The sequence below is a fragment of the Pseudopipra pipra genome, chromosome 2 (genome assembly GCF_036250125.1).
Source record: "Pseudopipra pipra isolate bDixPip1 chromosome 2, bDixPip1.hap1, whole genome shotgun sequence".
Classification (NCBI taxonomy): Eukaryota; Metazoa; Chordata; class Aves; order Passeriformes; family Pipridae; genus Pseudopipra; species Pseudopipra pipra.
The window spans coordinates 37,483,590-37,504,735 of record NC_087550.1 but is presented as its reverse complement, the minus strand read 5'-3'; the positions used below and the strand labels follow the sequence as shown (position 1 = coordinate 37,504,735).

General features: G+C 39.9%; 1 protein-coding gene across 11 annotated transcripts in view; it reads right to left on the bottom strand.

The window, feature by feature from the left end:
- FAT3 (FAT atypical cadherin 3) overlaps positions 1 to 21,146 on the bottom strand; it is a 413,377-nt gene that overhangs the window by 20,763 nt on the left and 371,468 nt on the right. For all 11 annotated transcript variants that reach the window (XM_064645040.1, XM_064645033.1, XM_064645029.1 and 8 more), the window contains 3 exons: positions 15,414 to 15,548; positions 14,263 to 14,420; positions 6,412 to 6,880 (listed from right to left, as the gene is read on the bottom strand). In XM_064645040.1, the coding sequence (XP_064501110.1) occupies positions 6,412 to 6,880; positions 14,263 to 14,420; positions 15,414 to 15,548 (762 nt within the window). The remainder of the gene's footprint in view (positions 1 to 6,411; positions 6,881 to 14,262; positions 14,421 to 15,413; positions 15,549 to 21,146) is intronic.

Sequence of the window (21,146 nt, the reverse complement as noted above, 5' to 3'; positions counted from 1 at the left end):
GAAGGGAAGTGAAGAGCTGATATGATGGCTCAGTACACACTATGCAGCAGCTCAACCAGCAGACTTGCCAGACCTTTAATCCTTCTCCAAACCTCTCAGCAGAGGCTGTAATTTTGCCCGCTACTGCACGTTTTCACCACATGGCTGTGGACAAAGTTCAATTGTAAAGAAAACCCTTTTGGTCAGGAGTGCATCTTGAGTCTAACAAAAAAATTTTTATTATACTTTTGATTTAATATGCTGGTAATGTATCACGCATTTCATCCCTCCCGCTTAGCACAACAATAATGAACAAATTTCTCAGACCCACGGATAATAGAGTTGAAGAAAAGGCTCAGTGCCCTGTCCTCTCAGCAGGGGATGAAAAAACTCTTTTAAGCAATGCAGGGCTTGATCCTGTTCACAATGAAGGCACTGAAGTCTTGGAAATTCAACATTTAAGATCATACAGTCCATCTGAATTTCCTCCAGGAGATATGAATATTTCATTTTGCACACTGATGCTGAAAAATGTTGATCTGTATTCTCCAAGGCAGCAAATTTTGCAATGTCACCCCACTGAATATTTTCAGAGGGAACCACTGGAAAAAGTTAGAAAGCTCTGGAAAACACCTCTGCAAGGCTGCTAGGGTGGGGCCACAACACCCTCAGCATGTGCCACAGTAGCCTATACAAACAGCTGACGTAAGAGCAACAACAAGCTGTAAGCAACAATACAGTCTTTTTAGGCTATATCTACACTAACAAGCCCTACAGAGCAACAACAGTGGGTCTGTGGAGCAAAACAGTTGGTGCTGAGGACCCCGCACCCTCATTGCACATGTCTCAGGGCTTTGGGATCGGTTGGCTGCACGCCTAGTCTTCCAACTCAGCCTGGTCCTGGCCTCAGACACCTCACCTCTCCACAGTGGGAACTGAAGCACAGACAGAGGAGATAGTCAGAAGATTCACATAAAAGCTCATTCATGATCTAAAACATTATGTAGACATAGCCGTTTCCTGCTTAATCGTAGTCTTGGGCTTACTGCTTGTTTTATAAGGCTTCTCTCGTACTCCTCTGAGTCTCCTCTATGTAGCTAAATTTCACCTTCTCACTGTGACTCCAACAGCTTCCCTTACTGCTCTCTTGGCATGTCCCAAAACAGAGAAAAAGGTCTTTTTCATCCCAGACCTTACCAAAGAGCAACATGTGGTAAGTAAGGACACTACACAGGCTTCCTGCCTGTGTTTATTTGGCACTTAAGAAGCAAAGACAGTGGCAAAAGGCAGGCACAGTGCCATCAGCAGATGGGGTGCCATTATGTAGCAAACATCTCTGTTGGTAGCATTCCCACCCTGAGCATCTGAATGTCTGTCTATCCTAAGGTTTACTCGGCTTTATTAAAGAGGATGCTCCGAACTGCTGCCAATTCTTTTTTTGAACATGTGTATGCTCCTGTTTCTATCTATCCCATGCATGAGAAGCTGGCTTTTATCTGCTACGTGCTTTGGCTTTTCCATTTGATCTCCCCGTGTAGTTTCCTTCCCTGCTGTGCAGCTAGACCTGAAAAACTCAATGTCCAGAAACAGCCCTGCCTTTGGCATTGCTCACATAGTGCTACACGGCAAGTTAACTGATTAGACAACCGAAGGTGAAGAGGACCTCTCCCAGAATTTTTGTTCTGGTGTGTTTATAGTCAAACAAGGCCACCTTCAAGAAGTGTGTGTTCTTCAGCCATACATATTCCAGTCACTTCAGATTCAACTTATCTGTCTTTAAACAGATGATTGCCTCTTGCCACTTGTTGGTATGAAAACGAACCTCAGTATTTGCTAAACCAGTGTTTTCTATGAAAGGATTGGCATGCGTGTGCGTTTAAACTGGGAATTTAAATTCAGATACCTAAAAGCATAGCTATAAAAAAGATTAATGCCCCCCAATATTTCTAAAAAGCTTTTAAAAATTAATTCATGTGCATTTGATATACCCACATTACAGTGTGCTGGGTCGTCTGTGCATGTGAAAAAGCAAGACTAAGAACATTAGTAAGACCAGGTCAGTTCATGACCCAGTTTTCCCTGATTTCATTCTTATGAAGCACCCAATCCTCAAAAACAGCTGTAAGTCAATGTAGCCAACATAATTTAAAACATGTATTAAAACCACCACCCAAGTGCCATGTTGCATTTCCCCATCTTTGGATTTTAACTCCATTCATGAAAAAATAATAATAACCAAAAAGAAAAAAGGACAAATGAAGAGGGAAAAGCAATAACTTTCTGTCCTCACACTCTGCCCACAGTCCTTGACTCAGTAGATATTTCCACTCAAATGTTTCATGTTCAAATAAAATTGCCCACTCATATTAGCCATTTACTTTAATCAAAGCCAGATGTATATAGGACTGATCAAATTAAAAGGAAGTAACTGTACTTATAATTGCAGGTTTTACAAGCAAGAGGTTACTCTCTGTTGTTGAAAATCTTGGTGCAGTGTTTGCATTTGATCACAGTAAAATTTTCTATTGCTGAGATTGCTCATGGTTTTACTCATGCAGATAAACATACATTTACTATTGGCAGCCCTGGTAGCACCACACTGTTATTAAGGTTGTGTGACATTTCTCATTTTAAGACCTCATATTCAGCAGCTTATAGCTTAACCATACTTTAAACACTTGGTTGAATTTTTTTGGGAAATTTCAGTTCAAAGAGTCAAGTTGTTTCAGAAAGTTATGCTGTTTGTCAGGTTTCAAAATGCTAACTTTCTTTAAAAATTGCTTTACTGACCCATACTTCTAGATAGGGACTGAAAAGTCTGGAAGAATGTGGTCTATATTTCAGGGCTGTGGTTTGCACTGTCTCCCAAGAAAACTGCCCTAAAACTGTGTAGGTCTCTTTCTACTACTAGTCTCCTGAGCTGTCAGACCTAGTGACTGCTCATCCCCATTTGCGAGCCCTGTTTAAGCATGCATGGGATCTCCCTGTGGCGTCTCGGGACACACAGTACCCTCCCTTTAACCACTGTCATCACTGGGCATACATTGCTGCCACAGGACATGATTCAGACCTATGGGAACAGAGGACTGCAAGCAGCAGTTCATGCCATGGTCACTTTCTGCTGGCTCAGAAGCCAGACTTTGAAAGCAGAGAGGCTTTTCTGTGCTCTGGGAGTACTCATCTGAGCTGTCTGTGCTTTCTCCTGCAGGCTAAGATCCCCACTGTGTCCTGTTCCATGTGCAGAGAGGTCAGACAGAAAGAGTCAGCATGGGTCAACTTAGCCCTGTGCCAGGTCTCCTTTGGGTCAATATCTCTGCGATCAGCCCTGAGCACAGCACTGCCCTGCACTAGGCACTTCGAAGCTGCTGGGAATTTATCCATCTAAACCCTAACAGCAGTGGCATGGACACACTCCTAGTGCATACAAAGCATCACTTTAGCTTTGTACAAATACATCCATAATATTACCCTATTCCCATAACTGCAGGATGAAACGAAAGGTAATCAGAGGCAGCTTTTTATTAATGGTGAACAGGGCAGTAGGCATTTCTATAAAAAGGAAGATCTCACAACAGGAATACTATTATGGAGGTTTGTGTTGTAGATGTCCATTTTATGCAAATGATATGTAAATTAGACACAGCCCCTTTGACTTCTGGTATGTAGCCAGCAACTCTTTCACACTATAATGTTGGGTAACCTTTGCTTGACTGTTTTTTTCTAAAGTTAGCTATAAATCTCAGCTTTTTTTTTCTCTCTCCTAATTTTCTTGTAAAGCACAGTAGGGTATTTATAAGAAAAAGTATGTTAACAGTTTCTGAAACCTGCTTTGTAAAAATTAAAATTAGAGAAATTATTTATTAAAACTAATCTTATTATACCAAACACTCTCTGTTTATGAAAAGGAACACTATTCTCCAAAAACTTTAATAGGAGGGTAATATCATAGAAAATATTATTCAAGAGATCCTGATGCTACTGAATGCCCTGAGATTGGGAAAAAAATCTTCGCATGATGTATTTTTGAATTATTCCCCTCACCAAAAAAGCAAAAGCTGCCATTTTTGTTCTCAAGAAAATTCTTTAAAAATGAAGGGGTTTTTTTTTCTATTTTAAATGGAAGTCAGCTGCTAACATCTATGTCAGCAAATGCAATGGCTGATGGTTCTTAAATGCACATCACAGTTTGTGGCTCTGCAACTAGCATTTGCAATGCTGTTGGACTCTCCGCTTTTAGAATTTAATTAAGTGGCCTTTTTATATATGGAGGACACTAACAGAATTGCTTTGCCTAGTGGAAGCAAAAATGCCCATGCCTTCTCCTTATGGGCTGGGCTGTAGAACCACTGATATACAGTCAGGGCCCATTGCACTGGAATTATGGCTTTATAACAATCCTCTATTTACATACACTGCTGAGGCAGTAAAAACAGCAAACAGATTTTTTTAAGGCAGGCAGCCAAAACATCCCTGCAGGGCACATGCCCCTCGCAGAGGCAGGAACGCAGGCAAGTTAAATCAGTTCTGTGACTGCTTTCCAGCAGCGAATTTTGTTGACATGAAAATGGCGTATGCCACTCCAGTAATAAGATGGGTCCAATCTTCAGTGCTCCTTGTTTCTCCCCCACTCTATATCTCCCCTCAGTTTGAACTGGCATGCACATGGCACTGGGAAAAAAAGAATTGCTGTAAAGCATTTTGTTAGAAAGGTTTCAATTTACTCATCACGAGATCGCTGAGCAATACTGTATATAGACTCAAATAAAATCAATTCAAGGAGCTGTTCTCATGCTTCCTAGGACGTGAGGCAAATGGTTAACTCATCGATTAAGTATGGAGTCTGAATCAAAGCCATGTTACGTTCATGTACACCCTACAGCCATATTTCCTACGGATTTAAATAATCATGCTTGGCAATCAGAGAAATTTTCTCTTGCCCTTGTTGTGCAGCCCTCATATTCTCTCCTTCCCTTGGCAAATAAAGACCCTTAAAGACACACACAAGCAGCAACGTTTCTCCTCATGCTGCACAACACATCCTGGGTTGCCCGGGCTGTGCTTCATTCCTCCCAACTGTCCTCCCATCTCTTTCCATCAACAGCAAAGCTGATAGCATCCCTGATGCATCATTTGCCATGGCATGGAAGAATAGGTGGTTGAATCAAAGCCAAGGATCCATGGGATGCTAGCTGAGACAGCCTAGCATGGACAAAACCACACTGTCAGGATTTACTTTATAAGGGTGGGGCTAGCCAACTGAGGAACTTGTGACAATTTTGCTCACATCTCACCACATGTCAGTCTTGAGCTACCTCAAGTTTGGGCCTAAAGTTTAGACAAATCCATGCGGTGGAGGGGAGTCAGAAGGGAAATATGAGAACAAGGTTTAAACTAATGAAAACCAGAAATAATAACTATGGGTGCAAGGGAACTGCATGGACACATTAAAGCAGAAAGCCCTGAGACAGTGGTTAAATGCTCCATAAAACAAGAGTTTAGCAGGAACTTCCCTAGGGAACCATGACCAAAATCACTGACAGTAAGTTGGATGGAAAGCTCTGAACTTGCAGAAAACCTCTCTCTTGGGCAACCTCCTTTTCAGAGGAAGTTTTAGTCTGCCAGAAAAGGTGTGCAGTGCTGCATGCAAATACAATATGGGGAACTGGAAGGGAAACCCATATACTGCAGAGACAACAGCCTTAGAGGGAATGTCCTACATGTATGCCATTTGCTTTTCTCCTGCTAAGATGCTGGCTGTTCTGGTAACTTGTGCACTGCAGCAAGTCACTGGCATCAAATCACACAATCCACCACATAAGCACGGGATAGGAAACTCCAACATCACAATAGTATAAACTTTGGATAGTATTACTTAGACCTTAAAGCACTCAGGCCTCTGAGGAAGCTGTAAAATACAGTTTGGGGGGGTTTATAATGGGACCAACTTGCTATTTCCATGCACACATATAATCAAATTACTCACAAAAGGACAAAGGTGTTTGAGGACAGCTCAGTAATTATTTGTGACAGCTTCGGAAACAGAGTAAGGCAAAAGTGCTGTTGTATCTATGATGGATGTTTGAAATCACCATCTTTGTGTACAGCCTTCGATGCTGTAAGGATGCTGTAAATGGATCCTGAAAAATCCAGCTGAGCATTACAGTAATTGTAATTCTATTGGTTTCTATAGAAATAGGATTATCCTAACAGTCAATAAATCAATTTCCTCCTGGAACACTTATGCTGTAAGAAGGGGCACCGCTTCACCATTATTTATAGAGCAAACAGCTTTTACCCAATTTGCAATACCTAACAGAGTTTTATAGAGTTTGTGAGATTTTTCAAGCATGTTGCTGCATAAAACCATCTCTGGCAATACATTACAGAGGAAAATGGTGAGGGGGAAACCCATAAAGTAATGAAAGCATTTACCACCAGATGGCACAGCAGTACAGGTGCCTCCGTTCTGGCAGGGATGTCTCTCGCAGGCATCGGGATAAAGGATGCAGCCAAGCTTCAATTCAGTCAGGCCAACCACTTCTGCGAAGCTGCTGCGCTTGTTCTGGAGTGGCAGTTCATTGTTATTTAGGACAACTGAATCCAGGCAGCCCTGAAAGCCGCTCAAGACCTGCGTTGTCCTCTTGTCAGTCAGGCTGCGGACGTTATCCACTTGGACCTGGGCACCGAAGTAGACGGAGCTATCTGTGCTGAGAGTCTGAAAATAGAGGGGGGCTTTGCGGCGCTCCACGTAGCTGTCATCCAGGGACAAACTTGTGAAATTGCGATTCAGCTCCAGGAAGACTGAATGCCAGCTTCCATCATTAACAGCCCTGCCAGAAATTCCCAGGATTCCTGGGCCACTTCCACAATCCAACTGGAACCAGAGTTTGCCATCGACAATCTGCAGGAGGAAAGCAGAAATCAAACCGCTTCAGGCACTCAGCTGTCTCATAACACATTCTCACAGAGAATCTGGAAACACAGAGGACTTCTAGACAGTCTCTATACAGTGTTAAAAGCTGCTCTCCTACATGACACTAAAATAGCAAAAAGCTGTGTCTTCATCAGCAGCAAAAAAATATAATGTCATAAATATCAGCTTACTTTGAATTTATCCAAAGCCAATTACTGCAGGAAAACTGAAAAATGTAGGAAAAATATAGATGCAGAACAGTGGCAAAAACTGGAATAACGATAAGTTTACTGAACAAGTGTGGACTGGAGGACCTATGTTCAGCTCTTGGCTCTGCGGCTGAATAGCTATGTCTCTCTCAGCCATCACTCACCCGTGAGCTGTGATTCTGCTCCCAGTGGTTGATGCTACCAAAAGGACAGTCAGGGCACAGGATCACCTCTCAGTGTTTGAAAGAGGCTTGTGGCAAAATCAATGGCCACTGCTTTCAGCTAGTGATGTTAGGTACTCTGCTCACATACATATCCTGTGCTTCTGTAACCTTTTGGAGCATCTCAACAAGGTGTGGATTTGTCCCCAAGTGTCATAAGTTCAGTTTCTCTAATGACAACAGTAAGATTCTAGTTGACCAAAAGTCAGTTATTTTCCAAAGATGCTACACTACCTGCCTGTGTATACCTCACAGATGACATCAAATGGTTCTTACTTTTTTTTCTTTCCTTTGTGCTGGGTTCATGGCTTTAGAGAGATGAGAGAGGATTTCTCACCCTCCCTCCTGTCCCTCACCCATCTGAAGTCCTCATAAGGGGAAAATCTGTGCTAGCCTGCTGGAGGAGGTGAAGTGCAGAGTAAGAGAATAGGTATGAAGTGCTGCTTTTCTGATTAGCAGTTTACCTAAAGATTTTAGGTTTCTCTAACAGATGGTAGATCAGTTTAAAATGGCTGACAAGGCTGGAAATAATTTCTTATGACACATTAATTGGATTCAAGCTCTCTGAAAGCTCTTGCAAGTATTTTACCTTTATGTCATGCTTTAGGAAGTATTTATTTCTGCAAACCGCATCTCAAGATAGTTCTGTCCCATTATTTATCATCCTGAAAAGTTCAGGCGCTATGTCCTTTTTCATCCTTCCCTGCATCACACATTGTCCTCTCACTGGTGTGTCTGTAACAGAGCCTGACTTCTCCCTGCCATCAAAGCAGAGTTGCCACAGCTGTCAATGCAAGAACCCCCACAGAGCTTTAAGGCCTGCTTAACAGGCATGGCTACTGCAGATGTGAGGATGCTGCATTGTGTCCATCTGCTTTTGGCCATTTTTTGCCATTTGCATGAATAGTCATTTTAAACCATGTTAGCTAGAGACATTCCTTGGCATGTGTCTCAACTGTGGGACCACACACTTCTCTGCCAGGCTCTCTGATGTGGCTTGAAGGTAAATGTGAAACTGTTAATCTACAGAAGCAGACTGTGCTGTCTTGTCATTATCAGCATTTTATGTCCTTGGAGGTTGACAAAACTACCTGGAGGAAAGCTAAGAGTAAAATCTTGAGATCTGTAGATCTCTGGACTCCCTCTCCTTTCCAAACCCTCAGTCTCTTGACTAGCTGCATTTGAACTGAACCTCAAGCCAAAACACACTGGTCAATTGGGATATAAACCACATCACTCCACTGCTTGGCAGTCACTTGGACACAGAGGTGCTAAGCAGTGGCAAGCATGTGGCAAGCTCCCTATCAATGCCAGCTACCTACTTACTCTGCATGGTATGAGGGAAGGAGCCAAAGGACGGAGCCAGAATTAGCCTCTGCTATGAGCAGCTGGCTACTTCAAAGTCCCTGACCTGTAGGATGCAACTGAGAAGTCAGATCTATGATTGTAACACAACCTGCTTAAGGGATGGATGTTGCATGGTACTCTTACAGCTCAATCTAAAATCGTTAATGGATGTACAGAAAAATGAGTCTGGATCATTTTTCATTAAAAAATCTTTTTTTATGGGACTCAAAACTCAGCTGTAAACCATTTCAGTAGATTGAAATTGTGCCTGTTAAAGCATTCTCCAGAGGAATCTTCATAAACAAGATGCCCTGATAAACTGAGATTTTTCTTTCCAGAGACGGAGCAATAGTTTCTTTTCTCCCTGTGCTACAAAATAGTCCATAAACCTTGAAGGTGCTGCTCAGAAAGACCTGGCTCAAAAGGAATACAAATCAAACTGAAAAATACATGCCAATATACTACAGTTTGAAAAACAGCCATCATTGGATAAGCAGCCAACTTGCTGCTTATTCAAAAGGCTTTTTCCTATGGAAACTCTTCTACTGATTGTGTATAATATACATATACCTCCCCTAAGACTACTTATGCCCTGAAGAACCTACTGCCTGCATGTATATTACCCTTACTCAGAGAACATGTTTTTCCAATTATCTTTATAAATGCAACACCACATATGAGCACCTGGAATAAATATTAAACCATTTGTATACAGGAAATGATGATCTAAAAGATTTGCCATTAAAATATGTTTTATACATCTTTCTCATCCACTTTTACTTCTTTTTACCAGCAGATGATCTGACATACACAGTAAATATATATAGTCTGAAAGGTTAAGTTTCCTTCCTTTCATTGAAGAAACACTAGCATCCCCTACCTCAGGCTAGAGTGAAAGATGGAAAGGATGGTCTGATGCTTACAGTACTAGTGTAAGACATGATAGATTTGCATGGGAATCCACACTCTGCAACTCTCTTCCTCTGGGATCTCAAGCAAGTCATTAGTTTCAGGTCTCCATCAGTAAAAGAGGGGTAACGTCATTTCCCTATCTCACACCACTGCTTTACAGATACATACATTAAAGACTGTGACATGTCCAGATACCCCTAGCAATGGGACAATAAAAATACTTTCATTAATCAGATGGTCACAGGCCTTGCTGTAGGGGGATCGGGAGGAAATACTTGTCCCCTGATGGCCTGGTGCCTCGAGGAGGAGGAAGAACAGGAAGAGCTGACAAGGAGCAGATGCTGCAAAGGGCTCCTGTCCGGACTATTAGCAGCGAGGCTGGTCAGGCAGGCAAAATTGCTGCCTCTACTCCTAAGCACAAGAATTCAACCATCATTCAGCAATTAGTCCATGGTGTTCCTGTGATTCTTTGTAACTGCTGTGATGTCAGAGTCACTGCTCAGTCCAAGCAAATAGTATGGAAATCCAATGAATGTCCAGCCTCAGCAGTTATCCAGATAATAACATCAGTGGGGCTGGTCTGGTTAAGAGCTGGTAGCATCAGACTATCAGTGTAGGACTGAACGTGTGGCATTGCTTTTTTTCCTCCATGTAGTGCAACACAGCAGAGAGCTTGAGTTGCTCCATCTCACAGCAGAGATACACAAACTTTGCAACCCCTCACCAGTGCAGCCTATGGCACCAGCAGAGGCATCATGAAAGCAGAGAGGTACTGCTTCATTCTAGCTGAGCAGAAAATTCCCACCAAGCTTCCACTTCTCAGTGCTTTATAAGCTCAGGGCTTAGTTACAGTCTCAGTTATAACAACTAGGACAGGGAGGTTAATGCGTACTTAAGCAGACATACTTTTACAGCCACGAAATTCCTCACCTGTGAAGAAGTAAAAAGAACAGAGAAGACTCCAAGAGCTGATGCAATCCATTATATTTCAACAATTTCATTCAATGAGCAAAATGGAGCCAGACACATATTGTAAATTATATTACAATATTAGCCTGGCTAAGATGTTTGGCTAACATCCATATTTGTGTATCAACACAGGTAATAAAATGATCAAATGGTTCTTCTGAGACCACCTCCAGCTCACACAGTCCATCTGCAGTCAAACACCATGGATACAGCATGCTGCCTCCTATTCTATCTGGGGAAATACTTCGTTAACTGAATTGCATTTCAGGTTCGTTTGTGTAAAACAGTGTATTTAATTAAAATATTACTCATTTCAACTCCAGCCATAACTGGGACCACATCCAAGCTTCAGTCCTATGCAGTATAAGCCAGGCAACAGTAATGCACTCAAATGTAAAATATATACTTAACTAAATGATGCAAAAAGTTTCATATTAACTGCCTGGACAGAAGAACATATGCTTGCCTTTTACCATTTAGCACCTCTATTTCTGGCATGATGGGAAAGTCTTTCTTTACATATTTTTAATTCTTTAAATGTCATAAAAAAACTTGAATCTCCATCATATTCCTTGAAAAAAATTAGATAAATTATGGGATTCTCTTCTGCAATGGTCTTGTAATGCTTTAAACAGTTAAAACTTACTTTTCCCAGTTAGATGCTACTTAGGTAAAAAGGAAATGGTGGTCCTGGTTTTAGCACATGCAATCTTTTCAAAGGAGAAAAAAAGGCCATTGACCTGCATCTCATTTTGCTCCAATTGTCTTAAAAGCAAGAGCATGCAACAAAAAAAATGGCCAACCTCTCAAAATCGATGGATGTGTTGCTTTATTTGAAACAGTTGAATAAATAACACCCTTATTATATTGTATCAATGCAGTGTAGCTGGTAGGCTTTCAGCAAAGTACTAGACAAGCAGTTTGCTCTATGGAATTGATTATTCATCCTAGAAGGACACTGTGTTATGATTATGAAATATTTCCATCCCTGGAGTTATCACAAATGTATGAGCTCCCAAAATTAAGCTGGTCATTTAAACTCCAAAAACCATATTGCAGCATTAATTTTTAAATAGACTGCAATGGGAGATACTTCCTTCAAAACAATCAATGCCACTGTATGCCCCAACAGCCGTGGTGTTTTCTGCCTGCCCTCCCATGGGCTTATGGTCTAAATTTCCTCTACCTCTGCCTTTGTTTGGAGCTCAGTGATGGTGCTGGGCCCTCTGGTGCTAATCCAGCAGACACTTAAGTACATGCTTAAAATTAAGTTATGTAAGTAGTTCCAATTGCCTTCAAATATAGTAAGTTAAGCAAATGATTAAATGCTTTGCTGGAGTAATGCCAGAGTGCTCAAAAGAGCACAGGATTCCATCCTTTATCCTCTATTTGGAAAGCTACTCCTCATGTTTAATTTAATTGAAAGCAATGCTCAAATGATAACAACCTCACATTTATAGTCCTGTAATTAATCTACTTAATGGCCTCATTTCTGAATGCCTCCCTATCTCACAACATATGTGCCCGGTTAAAGAAAAAAAAAAGTAGTCTTACCTGTAGTTTACAAATGAAAAAAACATAAGCTTAGAGAGTCTAAGTGTAACTTACTTGACAACATCTGAGTTAAGGATCCCCAAAATGCAGCTCAAGAGTCAGCTCCTATCCTGAAGAGACCTGATAAGGCTAAATCCCTTGAGTATAATGCCATTTGTCTGCCACAGAGCACTTTTGTGAGACCTCAGCCTGATATTCCTCTGCTAAAAGACCTTCACAAACAAAACTCTGACAATTCTTGATCTTTAAAGTGGTACAATTTCTTTAAAAACTATGCTGAATGTAATAATTTAGTTTTCTTTAAGCCATATGCACACGGAAGCCAAAGGCCAGACCTGGGAAAAACGTACACACTGCAACCGTGAATCGTGCCCTACCTAAAAGCTGACCATGAGGCTCTGGGAAGGTAATTCCCTGTGTCCTTCCCTGCTCAATGCATAGGACAAAGCAGAGGCTTTGCATCCACACATGATCCTGGACCTCACTCATTGGATATGTGAGGTGGCAGCTGCATCTGAAGCTCTCTACCAAGTACTGCATGAGATGAGTTCAAAGATGGAAACTGTTTCTTAGAGCTAGGAAGCAAAACAGAGCTTGACATGGAGGTTGACCTTTGAGATTGGAGCAGAATAGCCACAACTCTTGTTGCTGCTTCTTGAAGTATTATATTTAACTCAGCATCTTTCAAATCAAAATAATTAGGTGATTGTGTGGTGACTGAAAACACATGGTTCCTACCTCACAACTAAAGATTCAACTCAGGTGATTGCAATGAGGGTGTTTTTTTGTTTGTTTGTTTTTTTGTAGCAGCATCAACTTTTCTTTTTGGTGGCAAAATTGCTCAGCTTCAACTGGAGATTTTCACTCAGTTGCCTATGACCTGCACATGCTGTACTCCCTAATGATGTGAGCTTTATACACTAAAGTATAACAAAATTAATGCTCCTATTACCATTCTAACTAATTTTCAGTAATCTCTGTATCGTCTCATTGTTTTCAAGTTGCACCTTCCACCAGGGCCATTTGTGGGGTTTTTTTTCAAATATTTTTTGAAATTACAAAATTCAAATTACAATAATTTGAAATTACAAATATTTTTTGAAATTACCTACTAACATGTGCTAAGAGTGACCATGATGAAGACTTCAAAGAAGGTCTTCCAGCCTGCAGTTTCATTTGGTTTTTCTTGAACAAAAACATATACTTGATGGTTCAAACAGCATTTCTGTGTGTCACAAATCAGAGCTTAACTGTCTTGTACAAATCTGAACAATGCTGACAGTTCCTGGTCAATGACAGACAGTACTCCTGCTCATGAAATATTTCAGTCTAACAGCTATAAAGTTATTTGTTGCCCATTAATAACTCATCTAGCCACTTTAACATTACCTAAGCATACAGCCCAAAGTACTCTGAAGATTGCAAACACAGACACAAAAGGCTCTGTGTTATTTCTCTCACTGCTGAATTATAGAACATGGCATAGTTACAAATGTCAGTGTCTCCATTATGTAACTTAGAGGCTATAGCAGAAATACTATACAGGCAGGGTCTTGGATGAGCCTAGTACTCCCTTTCCACCCAGCACATATTTGCCATTTCACAGAAACACAAAAAAGAACAAAAATGCATGGAGAGCTTATCAATTAAATATTGATTTGGTATCAATCTCCAGCGACCCCACGACTTTCTCAACAAATAATCTCAGTCCACAGAGAGCAGAGATCTTCATATTCAGTAGGATACATGTTCTAAGCAGCTGGTTTCTGGAATTAACTTGATAACAAGGGAATGTTCCCTAACCACAGACATGGACAGAAGGGAAAAACAGCAATTTCAGTATGCTTTGTTTTGACTATATAGTCGTATAAATGGCCAAATTTTACATCTTGTACAGACTGGCTTCTACACGCAGACATATATAATGTTCTTGTAATGAACAGCACCCAGTGGGAAATTTTCCAAGTAAAGTACCACTAACAAGCTGCTTTTCTTATTGTTGTTGTTGCTGGTGTTGTTGAAATTGTTTTTCCCTGTTAGAATCAGACTTCTTCTCAATCTACAGCTGAAATGAGAACAGCATTACCCAAATCAAGAGCCAACAGAAAATACAGAATCTAGAAAAACAACTGCAGAAAAGATAAGTTATTTTAATTACCTTCAGAATTATACAGGGATTCGCTCTGGTATACATTATAATCCCATTGCTTTGCAGGGTTCGCAGACGGAGAGCCAACTTGAATTCCTCTTTCTTGCTATTTTCAGAAACCCGGTATTTAATGTAGCTATTCCCAGCAAAGCTAAGGGAAGTGTGGCCTGAAATAACCATTTTGAAAAGACATATGTGCTTTTAGTGACACCTGAAATAATTCCTCAACTGTCAAGTAAATTAAAGAATTTATAAAGTTAATGAGAATGTCTAGGAAGAAATAAATCAAACCCATTTTCTACGAGAAAGAAAGCTGGCATCTACCACAAAATATATTGTATTTATTTATTTTTTAAATTATTTTTCAGGGGATACAAGAAAGCTCTATTTCTCCATACTTAAAAAAAAAAAAAAAAAAGAGAAGTTTTTCCAAGTATTCAGCATTTTTCAGCTTATACACTTCTGGAGGCACCTATCTTGCCTCACTGATAACAGAGAGAGTCGAAGATGCCCATACATCAGGCAGTTGAGTTACTGGTATAAAGTTAGGTGTGGGCAGATGTCAGCCAAATCCTTGCAATGAGTTCCCTGCAACCACTGTTCAGGACCACAGTTCAGTATCTGCTGTGTTTTCATCAGGCAAATAGCACAAATCCTCTGTCATGCAGCCTGGAATTCACTGAAGTCACCAGAGAGCTCCACTTCACTGATTTTCCACCTGGCTCTTTATATCCTAGAGAACAACACAGCTGTAGAGAACTAACAAGTGTCCTCAAACTTTTGTTTTGGGATGGTGTAGTGTTTTCATTAATAAAGACTGGAATTTTGGTAATCTAAATAGTAAGTAGAAGAGTTAATTATAGAGCTTTGCCCATGGCAGGAAAACATCTGGTATAACATTTTCTAGGAGAAATCCTGTTTTCTCAGCAGCCTGTTTTACTGATCTCAAACAAGTCAGTGGGAATTTCTTGTCTACAAACAGCCCCACAGCTACAAAGACAAGTATTTACAGGGCTTATAAACAGATACACCAAGTGCCAGTGCTGAGATGGTTTAAGCAGTACATTTTCTGTTGACTTCAGTGGCACCTCTACCTACAAAATGAGAATGGCAGCACTTAATTGTTCAAGTATATCCCCCTTTACAGCTGTGGCATGCACCTGAACATTCGCCAAGCTTTCCTGGTGGGCACTGGCAGATGAACGGTCTCCGATTAGCTTCATACCCCACACACTGCATGTCCCCTGGACACGGTTTCTCCAGACAGGGGTCGTTGGACCCTGGACAGAGTCCTCCTGCAATAAGTTAAAATACTGTCAGGGATACATAGTGTAAAGCACGATCTGCTGCAATACAGGAGTAAAGAAAGACAATTATTGATCTCACACTTCAGTATAAGCAAAAAAACAGCTTAATAATAATAACCACACACTTTCATAGTAGAGAGAAGTATTTTTGTAGAAGTACACAGCAAAACTGTAATAGTTCTTTTTCAAGATGCCCTAAACACCATGGGAACATATTATAAAAATGAACTCTTATAAGCAGTAACTGGTTTGTAATTGGTGGTGTACCTCTCGGGCCATCCATTTTCTCACAAACCTTCATGTACAAGGGCTTTATAGACATATGAGAAAAAAAAATGGCTTGAAGCTATGCACTCCTTTTGTCCCAGAACACCCAGGAGAAGCAAACTGAAGGAGGTAGAAATAGTCACAGCACCAAGCCTGCTATAGTTCAAGAAGCATTTGGAAAATGTTCTCAGGTGTGACTCTTGGTGTGGTCCTGTGCAGGGCCAGGAGGTGGACTTCCGTGATCCTTGTCGATCCCTTTCAACTCAGGATATTCTATGATTCTAAGCCATGCTGAGCCAACAGTGTGACAGCTGGACTTTTCATCCTCATACTACACAGGACATGCTACGAGCTTGGTCATACAGCACAGGCAAATTTGCCTCTTCCCTATGTTCCTTCTGACATTTCTGAGATCTCACATCCTATCCAGCTTGCCCAGCTTCAAAAACTTCATTTTTTTCTAATCTGAAGGGACAGAACAATGCTGAGTTTTAAATTTGCTTAAAATACTTGAGTGACACGATTATATGAAGGTTCTTCAAAACCACCTAAATGTTTTACATCTATCAAGCTGAACATGTCAAGGAATTACTCTGAAGCCTGTCAGTGTCAAAGGAACTTCTTGCATTTCATAGGGTTTGGGTAAAACTTGTACTTAACTTCTAAAAACATCTAGATAAATCTGTTTTAATTGCCCTAATCTTAAAGGATTTTCAAACACTGTCTACAATAATGCAAAATACAATACACCTACTGCTGCTTACTGCATGGATTTCCAGGAATATGTGACTTCCATAACTAGCCTTTTCTTGGTTGTAGTAAGGTATTTGGTAGATGCACCGTCAGCTTCTTCATATGGGCATCTATCTATGTGTGGCTGCTATGAAAGTAGACTTCAAGTGCAGGAAAAAAGGCATTCCTGCCCTTGCTATTGTTGATTTGCAGCCACAGCCCAAATAGAGTGAAAGCAGTTGCTGGGAATGGACAGACTCCTCTTGTTTTGCTTATTAAGTTAATTTACTTAAGACATGCAGGTGATGAATTTAATGATAAAACACACCTTCCTACCCATCAATTTCTGAATATTGGTAGTCCTTGTATATTGCAGGATTCTTATCATATTAAAAAACTAGTTTATTTTTTGAGCATATTATTTGATTTACAATTTATAAAGGAAGAAATCAACCTGTCATAGAGTACATCTCCAAAAATAATGAAAGAAAGAATCTTATTGCTCTCTGAGTTTTGTACAAGCCAAGCAGGGCTCATAGTAAGCACAGCTGAAATTACCTGACACTGTAAGTATTTTCTGGGAAAAGAAAAATTACTACTGTAGGTTTCAAAGTGGACATGGGCTGACTACAAATATGGCAATTACTGTAAATGTCTTCCTTGATGTACAGCACAGTCAATTTAATGTTTAACATCCTCCCCTCCTTTATCAAACATTTGTTTGAGAGGTCTACGCAGTAAACGATTTACAGTACTGCCTTTAGCACTGTTAGAAAATGATGCATGGCATTCTTTATTAATCACATTAGTAGGTAATGTGAACAGGAGTAACAGCTGCAATATACAGTTACACTTTGAGTCTTATAGAATCAAGAAACAATTGTCATTTAATATTTAATAGGGTTCTGCATCACTATATTCTATATAAAAGTAAGGTCTGCAGAATTTAACAGAGAATATGATGGTTTTTATGTGGGTTTTTGTTTGTTTGTTTGTTTGTTTGTTTTTCCTTAGAATAAACCCCCATATTTCTTGGAATTCAATGGCAAGTAATAATTATTTCTGAAATTATAACAGGTTTTTAAATATTCTATAGGCTTCCTTGTATTTTGTCCTTGGTTCTTTCAGCTATTTTAACTCATTCTTATGTGATGAATTCACAACATTCTGGTGTACACAGAGTATATCCCTTCTCTGAACAAACTTAGATGTTTTGTCAGGCTGTAATTCAAGTAAGCCTCTGTGCAGCTGACAGACAAGCCACTTGGACAAAAGCCCCAGAACTCATCAGTGTGGAGTAGAAAGGGGTACTGAGATTTCCAAATGTGGCTCTGGAAATTTTCACATCCCCTAACCTATGACTTTATCTTTGACATGAAGCAATAAAGCAGCAGCTTACTTTGTTATCCATCTCTGCTAGGTTTTTAGCTGATTCAAACTCTGATTTGTACTTCAGAGTCATCCTTCCACATTCAAAAATAGATGGAAAAGATCTAATGTACTTAGTGCAACTGTGGAGATGCACTAAAGAACTGCTTATCCTGAATGGCCAAGAATAGTTCTTCTGGTAAACTACAAGGAAATCAAATTTCTATTCATACTGCTGCAGCAGGATTTCATAGCTGTCACAAAATTTTTAAAATATTCAGACTTGGGAGAAGTGCTTTATGCCTGTCTGTATGATTACAAGTACATAAGCTACAAATTTGCATTATTGCATTGCCCCAGCTAACACGCATTTTCAGGCTGATTTCACAACTGTGTGGAGCAAAATTGTAAAATTGTTCAAGGCTACGTTGTCCACATCAAAGATTTACAGCCTGAGTTTAAACAAAATTATTCTAATGTTGCATTTCCACTCCAAAGAGCAGTCTATTTACCATCCAATAAGAGATTCAAGAAACATAGGTTTGAACTGATCTTTTTTCTTCTAGGCAAGTCCAGACAATCCACAGCATTCTCTTAAAACTCACATTACTATTAATAAAACTGTTATCTACAAGGTATCACAGAAACACACGAGCTAGCATCAACCAGTGTGTGGCAGGAGAAGGTGGAATAGACCCACTTGATTTTGACAGATCAGCTTAATTCTCTAAATGAAGATAAAAGCATTTCAATCTTCTAACCAGTATACTGAGGAAGAAAACACTCTTCCATTGCAAAATGAGACGTATTTAATTCCTACTCTTTCAAAAACAGGAGAAAAAATAGGATTGTAAATATATTTTGAAAACTGAGTGCTTCAATCATTTCAACTTACACCTTGTGATATGTTGTCGTTTTCTATCAGCCCATTCTCCTGAGTCTGTATGAGTATCAAAAGAGTCTGTTTCTCTCACTTGCAGAAGAAAGCTTGGAAGGAGGGAGACCACGAGGGCCAGAGTTGCAGGAAGCTTGCAAAACAAACTCCAAACTGCTACTTGAAGTAGTAATTACTTTAGTGGGGAGGGAACTCACGATCTGCAAACTGCTTTTATTTTTAGGGCATGGTGACCAGGTGTTATAGGTAATGATTATTCTATACACATCAGCACAGACACTGCAAAATTGTTTCTGCACAAGCCAGCAATGGGGTTCATCTAGCTCAGGTGCCCCTGGAAAACTTTGTGTCACAGAGTACATCCTAGTGAAATAGAATGTCTCCGAGTTTTAGAACAACGAGACATTTGACCTTTTCCATCCACTCCTTGATCACAGCTTCCCTTAGGACTCCTTAAGTGATAGACACCAATTCCCACTCGCCCTGATTCTACAATTGTGCCCCCACTTCACACTTCAACTCTCCCACATTTTATACGAGACTGTGCATTCTCAGCATGGGACTTAATGTCAGAGATGTTCACAGGGAGAAACATCTTTCCTTACACAAGTGCAACATTAAAAGGACTATGGCCAGATCAAATCTATCAAAGTTATCTGCAGTTCTTGGTTTCCCAAGCACAGACAGGACACCTTCTTCTTCACTCTTCCTTGCCAGGAGAATTCCAGGCTCATTAGTACATACATGTGTGCTTCCTGAAAATGGGAAAAGCAGTGTTGTACACATAAGAATTGGTTCTTGATTCCCAGTCCTTCAGAGCACCCAGTACTCTTTAAGACAGTGTGTGCTCTGTGGAGCTGAGGGCAAAAACCACCTCTGAAAAACAGGTCCTATATTAATAGCACATTCTCACAGTCTATGATTTTCTTTTGTCAGAGCATTCACAAAATGCTAGAAAGGGCTTCATAAAGTCTGAATTATCCTGTTTCATGAGAAAGTGGTCCAAGACTGCTACTCTCTTGATTAAATAATGTGGATGTGTCTGCACTTTTGTTGAACACTTCTGCGTCCATTAGAAAAATTCTTTCAAACTATTAGGCCAGAACCTTATTAAACATTTGAAATGGAATTCATCTCATCTAACTTTAGGGCATGATTCATCTGACTGACTTTAGACATCTAGGGAGAGATGTATCACATCATTAAGAACACCTCATTCTTTCCAGTGTCTGCAAATGGGGCCTGGAGTGACCAGCATGGATGTAGATATATATCCACATTTGTCAAGATTATTTCAATCCAGCCTTCTCCTATAAAAATAATAATGTAACCTCATTTTTTTCAGATTATAATGCAGAACAACTCTACAGCAAAGTAGTCCCAACAAAACCTGCTTCTTCTCTGTATCTTTATCTCAACACAACAGAATTACTTTACATCATGCAAAAAATATAGATTTTTGCTTCTGAAAACTGAGAATGCCATGCAAACTATTTTATATGAATATATTTATTCCCGTCCTCCTATCTTTATTTTCCCCCAGCAGTGACAGTTGTTTGCATATCTCACACCATGTGATGGGAGATTGGTAAGCATAGCCCTATGGTCACACCAAAACAAATCCCACTTTGTGACAATATTTTTCATATAAACACAAACAGATGAGGCAGAAATCTAAGGAGACAGTCTGTTATTGAAAAAACTCTTTAGTTCAATTTTATTGATTTTAAAGGCAAAGATTGATGCACGTGAACTTTCGAACTTATCCTTCCAGAGCTGAGCTGCTGAACTTCCAAAGTTCACCCACTGCCTGCTTTACAGTCTCCCTGCATTTTCACATTAGATAACTCTGTTTGCTCACAAAGGTAATCTAGGTAAGTTATGCACAGCTGGCATGCATAAATTGTGCATATCTGTGACATCTGCCAGTGGGAAAAACACTCCAAGTATGATATATATTTCAGGAATGAGCGAATTAGTTCAAACTCAAGCTTTCTGGGTCATAATTGATTCATATCACTGGAAACATGCAATACTTTAGTGGCTTTGTCATAATTCAAACTATTAATATTTACTGGATGTGAAACTATCTTAGTAACAAAGGAAGTATAATACTTCTATTATACTGATAATATCTTGCTAATGCTGTCTTATTAAACAAGCCAAAATAAATTTTGCACTTTTTCCTGACTTGCTGCATTTATGTGCATGTACAAGATCGAAGAAGCATTTGCATTTTTCTGACTCTTTTACTCTAATCTTTAGCCTTCTAAAAGCAAAACTGTCCATACATTCTCTAACTAATATACCCTCAGAAGTGCATG